This window comes from Salmo salar, chromosome 13, assembly GCF_965601325.2.
Source record: "Salmo salar chromosome 13, fSalSal1, whole genome shotgun sequence".
Classification (NCBI taxonomy): Eukaryota; Metazoa; Chordata; class Actinopteri; order Salmoniformes; family Salmonidae; genus Salmo; species Salmo salar.
Window position 1 is genome coordinate 80,355,063 of NC_138303.1, and position 8,896 is coordinate 80,363,958.

Consider the following 8,896-nt stretch of genomic DNA (forward strand, 5'->3'; position numbering starts at 1 on the left):
TGATTATGGCCTGTGGAATGTTGTCCCACTCTTCAATGGCTGTGTAAAATTGCTGGATGATGGCGGGAACTGGAACATGCTGTCGAAAGTGTCGATTCAGAGCATCCCAATGGGTGACATCTGGTGAGTATGCATGCCATGAAAGAACTGGGACATTTTCTGCTTCCAGGGATTGTGTACAGATCCTTGAGACATGGGGCCGTGCATTATGCTGAAACATGAGGTGATGGTGGCGGATGAATGGTGCGGCAATGGGCCACAATCTCTGCATTCAAATTGCCATAGATAAAATGTAATTGTGTTCATTGTCCGTAGCTTATGCCTGCCCATACCATAACCCCACCATGGGGCACTCGGTTCACAACGTTAACATCAGCAAACTGCTTGCCCACACGATGCGATACACACTGTCTGCCATCTGCCCGTTACATTTGAACCCGGATTAATCTTTAGAGCACACTTCTCCAGTGTGCCAGTAAACGTGAGAAATTGCCCACTGAAGTTGGTTACGACCCCAAACTGCAGACGTAGATGAGATTCCCTTAGAAGTTTTCTGATAGTTTGTGCAGAAATTGATGAAACCCAGTTTCATCAGCTGTCCATGTGGCTGGTCTCAGACGATCCCGCAGGTGACGAAGCCGCATGTGGAGGTCCTGTACTGGTGTGGTTACACGTGGTTGTGAGGCCGGTTGGACATACTGCCAAATTCTCTAAAATGACATTGGAGGCAGTTTATGGTAGAAAAATTAATATTAAGTTATCTGGCAACAGCTCTGGTGGACATTCCTGCAGTCAGCATACCAATTGCACGCTCCCGCATCTGTGTTTTGTGACAAAACTGCACATTTTAGAGTGGCCTTATTGTCCCCAGCACCAGGTGCACCTGTGTAATGATAATGCTGTTTAATCAGCTTCTTGAAAAGACATCAAAACTATGAAATTATGTAAGCAAAAAAGTGTTTGAGATTCTTCAAAGTAGCCACCCTTTTGCTGACTGCTCCCAAGTGGTGCAGCGGTCTAAGGAACTGCATCTCAGTGCTAGAGGCATCACTACAGACCCACGTTCGATTCCAGGCTGGATCACAACCAGTAGTGATTGGGAGTCCCATGGGGCGGCGCACAATTGACCCAGCGTCATCCGGGTTAGGGTTTGGCTGGGGTAGGCAGTCATTGTAAATAAGAATTTGTTCTTAACTGACTTGCCTAGTTAAATAAACATTTCCTTTGACAGCTTTGCACACTCTTGGCATTCTCTCAACCAGCTTCATGAGGTAGTCACCTGGAATGCATTTCAATTAACAGGTGTACCTTTTTAAAAGTGAATTTGTAATTCCTTTCCTTCTTAATATGTTTGTGCCAATTTTGTAACAAGGTAGGGGTGGTATAAATAAAACTCTAGACCACCTTTACTCCACACACAGAGACACGTACAAAGCTCTCATTCGCCCTCCATTTGGCATATCTGACCATAATTCTATCCTCCTGATTCCTGCGTACAAGAAAAAAACAAAAGCAGGAAGCATCAGTGACTAAGTCAATAAAAAAAGTGGGCAAATGAAGCAGATGCTAAGCTACAAGACTGTTTTGCTAGTACAGACTGGAATATGTTCCAGGACTCTTCCGATGGCATTGAGGAGTACACCACATCAGTCATTGGCTTCATCAGTAAGTGCATCGATAACGTCGTACCCACAATGACTGTACGTACATACCCCAACCAGAAGCCATGGATTACAGGCAACATCCGCACTGAGGTAAAGGGTAGAGCTGCCGCTTTCATGTAACCCGGAAGCTGATAAGAAATCTCTCTATGCCCTCCGACGAACCATCAAACAGACAAAGCATCAATACAGGACTAAGATCGAATCGTACAACACTGGCTCCGATGCTCGTCGGATGTGGCAGGGCTTGCAAACTGTTAGACTACAAAGGGAAGCACAGCTCGAAGCTGCCCAGTGACATCTGATTGCCATCTGATGAACATTCAGATGTCATAAATCAGCACTGCAGAGCTCTCCCTGTCCTATGCCATGCCTTGATTGTATTACTGTTGATGATATCTGGAAATGTGCATGTACACCCTGGCCCATCTACTGTTGCTAGCCCCATATCTGACTTGTGCTGATATCGGCTTCACTGATTTCTGCTCTTGTAAAAGCCTGGGTTTTCTGCACGTTAACACTAGAAGCTTATTACCTAAAATGGATCAATTGAAAGTGTGGGTTCACAGCTCCAATCCAGATGTGTTGGTCATTACTGAGTCGTGGTTAAAAAAACTGATGTTAACCTTTCTGGTTATAACCTTTTTCAGCAAGACAGATCTTCCAAAGGTGGGGGAGTAGCAATCTTCACCAAGGGTCACCTTCCGTGCTCGGTTGTCTCCACCAAGTCTGTCCCCAAACAATTTGATTTGCTGGTTTTAAGCATTAGACTTTCAAATAGCTCTTTGTTGACTGTTGCTGGGTGCTATTGTCCTCCATCAGCACCGGCCTGTACCCTACCTGCCCTAAGCTCTCTCCTGGCCCCTTATGCTATGTCTGAATTTGTCCTGCTAGGTGACCTAAACTGGGACATGCTTAAACCACCTAAGTCCTAAAGTAATGGGACTCCCTAAATTGTTCTCAGGTAATTTACCAATCCCACAAGGTATGACTCCAAACACCCAGAAAAGGCTACTCTCCTCGATGTTATACTCACAAATAATTCTGATACGTATCAGTCTGGTGTTTTCTGTAATGACCTTAGTGATCACTGTTTTACAGCCTGTGTTCATAATAGCTGCTGAGTGAAACGACCTGTCCTGATTTGTCATAGACGCTTGCTAAAAAAACTTGAATGAGCAAGCCTTTATACCATTTTACAGAGACCAGTTCATGAATAGTCAGCTTGATCCCCTCTGTCGAAGACACTTGGACCTTTTTTGATATTTTCAATGGTATTGTTAACAAACGCCCCTACAAAGAAAATGATAATTAAAACAGGTTCAGCCCCTGGTTCGACCGTGATCTTGCAGAGTTACTCCACCTCAAGAATTGCATTGGGAGAAAGGCTCGACACGCTGCCTGGCTCTCGTTCAGGCAAATGAGAAATAAGTGCACTCAGGCTATCCGGAAGGCCAAAGTTAGTTACTTTAAGGAGCAGTTCTCTCTCTCTCTGGGTCTAACCCCAAGAAGTTATGGAACACGGTTAAAGACCTGGAGAATAAACCCTCCTCACAGCTGCCCATGTCCCCTAATGTTGATGATGTGGTTGTCACTGACAAGAAGCACATGGCTGAGCTTTTTAATCACCACTTCATTAAGGTCAGGATTCCTATTTGACTGAGCCATGCCTCCTTGCACGTCCAACATTTTCTCATCTCCCACCCCTTCTAATGCGACTATCCCCAATACTTCTCCCTCTTTTCCCCCTGCCCCGCTACAAAGTTTCTCCCTGCAGGCAGTCACTGAGTCCGAGGTGCTAAATATCTATAGCTCCCTAAATATGACCCCCAAAAAAACATCTGGGTCAGATGGTTTAGACCCTTTCTTCTTTAAGGTTGCTGCCCCTATCATCAACCTTTTTAACCTGTCTCTCCTTTCTGGGGAGAGACAGGTTAAAGAGGTTTCATTGCTTGGAAGGCAGCCACGGTTCATCCTTTATTTAAAATGGGGAGATCTAGCTGATCCTAACTGTTATAGGCCTATTTCTATTTTGCCCTGTTTATCAAAAGTGTTGAAAAAAAATTGTCAATAATCAACTGACTGGCTTTCTTGATGTCTATAGTATTCTCTCAGGTATGCAATCTGGTTTCCGCTCAGGTTATGGATGTGTCACTGCAACCTTAAAGGTCTTCAATGATGTCACCATTGCCCTTGATTCTAAGCAATGTTGTTCTGCTATTTTTATTGACTTGGCCAAAGCTTTTGATACGGTAGACCATTCCATTTTTGTGGGCCAGGTAAAGGAGTATTGGTGTCTCTTAGGGGTCTTTGGCTTGGTTTGCTAACTACCTCTCTCAAAGAGTGCAGTGTATAAAATCTTCTGTCTCAGCCACTGCCTGTCACCAAGGGAGAACCCCAAGGCCCGATCCTAGGCCCCACGCTCTTCACAATTTATATCAACATAGCTCAGGCAGTAGGAAGCGCTCTCATCCATTTATATGCAGATGATACAGTCTTATACTCAGCTGGCCCCTCCCCGGAGTTTGTGTTAAAACGCTCTACAACAATGCTTTCTTAGTGTCCAACAAGCTTTCTCTACCCTTAACCTTGTTCTGAACACCTCCAAAACAAAGCTCATGTGGTTTGGTAAGAAGAATGCCCCTCTCTCTGTAGGTGTGATTACTACCTCTGAGGGTTTAGAGCTTGAGGTAGTCACCTCATACAAGTACTTGGGAGTATGGCTAGACAGTACACTGTCCTTCTCTCAGAACATACCAAAGCTGCAGGCTAAAGTTAAATCTAGACTTGGTTTCCTCTATCATAATCGCTCCTCTTTCACCCCAGCTGCCAAACTAACCCTGATTCAGATGACCATGCTAGACTACGGAAACGTAATTTATAGGTCGGCAGGTAAGGGTGCTCTCGAGTGGCTAGAAGTTCTTTACCATTCGGCCATCAGATTTGCCACCAATGCTCCTTATAGGACACATCACTGCACTCTATACTCCTCTGTAAAGTGGTCATCTCTGTATACCCGTCATAAGACCCACTGGTTGATGCTTATTTATAAAACCCTCGTAGGCTTCACTCTCCCCTATCTGAGATACCTACTGCAGCCCTCATCCTCCACATACAACACCCGTTCTGCCAGTCACATTCTGTTAAAGGTCCCCAAAGCTCACACATCCCTGGGTCGCTCCTCTTTTCAGTTTGCTGCAGCTAGCAACTGGAATGAGCTGAAACAAACACTCAAACTGGACAGTTTTATTTCAATCTCTTCATTCAAAGACTAAATCATGGACACACTTACTGACAGTTGTGGCTGCTTTGTGTGATGTACTATTGTCTACCTTCTTGCCCTTTGTGCTGTTGTCTGTGCCCAATAATGTTTGTACCATGTTTTGTGCTACTGCCAAGTTGCTATGTTGCTACCATGCTGTGTTGTCATGTATTGCTGTCTTGCTATGTTGTTGTCTAATACCCTGACTACACCGCTCGCATTGTGTGCGAGCGTTGCAAAATAAATTTAGAAATCTGTTATTCAATTATTGCACCCACACTGCTTGCGCGCGTTGCCAAGGGCTAAACTAGAAGTTCTTTCTATTTCTGACGCAGATCGCGCTGCAAGTCCTGCCTCTCCCATCTCCTCATTGGTTTATAGAAGCAGGTACCCACGTGCCATCTCATTGGTTATACCCACGTGGGTGATTGAAAGACGAACTGTGTTGCCGGTTGTCGTGGTAATACTATGAAAGTTTAGATGCCAATCACCATATAAGTTCAAAGATGAACAAGCCTGGAAGGAGGAGAGATGACTAGAAACGATTCGGTTGGCCATTTTATGTGTGGATTAATTGTCAGAGTAGAAGACCTTGTGCATTTCAGGTAAAATAACAACCTAATGTTTATATCCCAGGACAAATTAGCTAGCAACAGCAAGCTAGCTAAATAGGACAAATTAGCTAGCAAGTGCAAGCTAACTAGCTAAATTGCCATAAATGTTTAATGCTTTTCGACTTGTCCCCAAATTAATGTCATTGGTTCAGAGTTTGTTTTGATATTTTAACCTGCGTGTCGTGATCACGTTTGGTGTAGGGGGACAAAATAAATGTATGCACGATGGTGCACGTGCGCAGCCGGTTTGGGTTCCGTGTTAGGTCTCTCTTGTCGTGATGTGTTTTGTCCTACATTTTATAATTTGTTTATTTTTAATCCCAGCCCCCGTCCCCTAAGGAGGCGTTTTGGTAGGCCGTCATTGTAAATAAGAATTTGTTCTTAACTGACTTGCCTAGTTAAAGGTTCAATTTAAAAAAAAAAAGTTAAATGGCTACCACAGCATTCTGGAGGCGATACGCCATCCCATATGGTTGTGCTTAGTGGGACTATCATTTGTTTTTCAACAGGACAATGATCCAGGAAAACATATTTTGATTTAACACTTTTTTGGTTACTGCCTGATTCCATATGTGTTATTTCATAGTTTGATGTCTTCACTATTATTCTACAATGTAGAAAAAAGTGAAAATAAAGAAAAACCCTTGAGTGAGTAGGCGTGTCCAAACTTCTGACTGGTACTATATATTTTAAAGACGTAGGCTAAATAAATCACTGTGGAGCGCAGACCAAGCCGTAACAGTTTGAACCCAAGGGCTAGTGTAGGCAATAGATGAGGGTACAACCTACTATTGTACACTAATCTTCCAACATTACTATGGGTTGAAGAACTGAATATGGCAACTTTCGGGATGAATCAAAGCACTATTTTTGATTCATCAATATTTTGTGCGTAAAGGCTCTCCAAACCAGTTTATGATTAATAAATTATTTCCTAACCTTAAATCTACCAATTGGTGCTGAGACCGAGACAAATATGCATATATTTAGATGGCTTCCTTTCATTGATCCATAATGTTCTGAACCCGTTCTCTCGATAGATAAGATAAATGTACTGATAACCCCACAAGAAAATCTCTTGGCCACCAAGTGGGAGGGTTTTCAGCAGTTGAATGAAATGTATTCAGAGTGCGCAAGGTAGCCAGCAACACCTGCAGAGCACATTACACGACTGAATAAGGTAAGCCTGAATACCAAATACTTAGAAGTGTTTAAGAAAGGCGTACATTTCCTTAGTCTGAATCAACCCCTTACTGCAAATGTGAGGACAAGAAGACATGATGTTTGGACCTTTTAATGAAAATGAATGTACAGTTCCCAAATGACAATTTCTCCATTAAAAAAATACATTTTAAAGTGGACCATGATTATCCTACTTCAAATACAACTAATACAGACAACTCATTTCAAGTCCTATTTCGTGTCTAATAGAGCTTCAAGTGTCCAGTGACTTTGTCCACAAGATCAGCTGCTCCAGGGCCTACTCCCAGCACAGTACGGGATCCTGGCGCTATCTGGGTCCTCCCTGCATCTTGGATCAGACTGACAGGCAGCCCTACCTCTTTGGCATGGGTTAGCAGTTCTATCAGACTGTCCTCATCTGGAGCTTTAACCACAACCTTGGGTTGGCCACAGTACTCCCATTGCTTCAGAAGCTCAGGGTTCCTGCGCTGGACCTGCTTATAGGCCGACACAGCGGCGTGTGAGCACTGGGCGGCCACTTTCCCCTTGCCCATCTTCAAGTCGGATCGGACCACCAGGATCATTTTGAACTCTCCTCCTTCTCCCATGACGCTGGTGGCCGTTTCACCCCTGCTGCCATTCCCCATCGCCGCCCTGCTGTCTTTGGAAGAGTTGCTGAACCGAGCCCGGAAGTGCCAGCCAAGGCAAAGTCCACAGCCCACTCCTCCCAATATTCCAATGGCTACCTGGCCGTATAGGGAATCCATCTTGAGACTTGTCAAACCTGAAAGTTAATTTAAGGCTGTGAAATTATTAAATGCAACCTGTGAATTTATTGGAGGCTACATCTCTTAGCTACATAGTCTATTAGGGCCCTATAAAATCAGTTTTATTTTTTGCCTGATTCCGTTTTTCCCTAAATTCCGTTTTCCAGGTGTCCATTTTCCCCAGTTTTATTTCAGGTCTTTGCTATCGAAAATCACACTTCTAATTTAATACGAATAACAACTTTATTGGATGTTCGAGGTCAACAACAATAATGCTTATACCACATCAGGAGACCACTTTTGAGGTCTGGGGAAATTGAGAAATTTCGATTTTTGGGTTATAGTACCCTATCATTCCAGTGGGCACCTAGCAAGAGGATGTTCAGTTATGTTTTTGGATCTATGTAAATAATCATGATATCATTCTGGCAGGTATGCATAGGCTACTTTGTAGTTAACATTGAATCTACCAGAAGATTTTTCATTAGCATCATCGCTAACGGCTACACGTAAGTGGTAGCTGGGTAAGTGGTAGCCGCACACACACGTTGTCTCTTCAGAAAGTTGCATTAACTAAGAATCACTGATGCATTATGTTTGTCTTTTGATAAACGTGTGCTAATTCATTTAATACATAGTTGATTTCCTAAATTTAATACGTTTGTTGTTTAATTGTATCGATTCCGTTCGCATCTCAGAATTTATAGGGCCCGCATAGTTGGCTAACTAGTTTGGAACTAAAATCACCTAGCTATCTAACTTTACCCTAAATGTGTTTCCACTGCAGACAAACATTGACCAGTCATCAGTTGATCTTATAGGATTGTTGAACATACAAGGGCTGGGCACATGCATGTTTATTTATGGTAACTTAACTGTTTGAACAAAATATTCAGAACTGAGAGTAGGCTACTTTCAAAGCATCTTTTCTACCATTGAACAAGCATGTAGTTAACGCGTTATCTAGCCTGAGTCAACTTCGCAATATCACCTCAAGGGAGGCATAATTCGTATCCTTCATCAAGTTTTTACCTGCTCCGGGAGAGATCAACACGCTTACATTCGTCTTCATCTACCGTCCACTTCTGATGACATCATAGTAAAATACACTGGGAACGTTTCAGGCTCCCGGTATGAAGAGTAGGCATCAACTGGGAGATGCACATAAATTGGGTCTATCTCTGAGTTTATGCAGCTTTTTAGGTTTTATGTTCTATTAATAATCAAGATAATTGGAGTATTTAAAAATAACATGGTTCAATTTCAAAGTATTACTATCCCATGTATTTCAATCAAAGATTATCTCGGTCAATCTTTTTAATGGTGGATCACACGTCAGAGTAAAAAAAAAGATGTAATAATCATGGCCAAATAACGACTGGGCACTCAAGGCACGTGCCCAGATATCAT

The 8,896-nt window shown here is 43.0% G+C and overlaps 1 protein-coding gene across 1 annotated transcript; it reads right to left on the bottom strand.

Annotated features, from left to right (window-relative positions):
- Window positions 1-6,815: 6,815 nt before the first annotated feature.
- ptrh2 (peptidyl-tRNA hydrolase 2) lies at window positions 6,816-8,643 on the bottom strand. Its single transcript, XM_014137894.3, has 2 exons — window positions 8,519-8,643; window positions 6,816-7,503 (listed from the first exon to the last, which is right to left on the bottom strand). Exons 1-2 carry the CDS (start codon window positions 8,556-8,558, stop codon window positions 6,962-6,964), a joined length of 582 nt encoding a protein of 193 aa, XP_013993369.2. The 5' UTR covers window positions 8,559-8,643; the 3' UTR covers window positions 6,816-6,961.
- Window positions 8,644-8,896: the final 253 nt, after the last annotated feature.

Bases quoted from the DNA above. Each gene is read 5' to 3' on its own strand.
- ptrh2 (XM_014137894.3), bottom strand. From the start codon at position 8,558: ATGAAGACGAATGTAAGCGTGTTGATCTCTCCCGGAGCAG. The intron at 7,504-8,518 runs GTAAAAACTTGA...ATTAACTTTCAG, and splicing joins GTTGATCTCTCCCGGAGCAG to GTTTGACAAGTCTCAAGATG.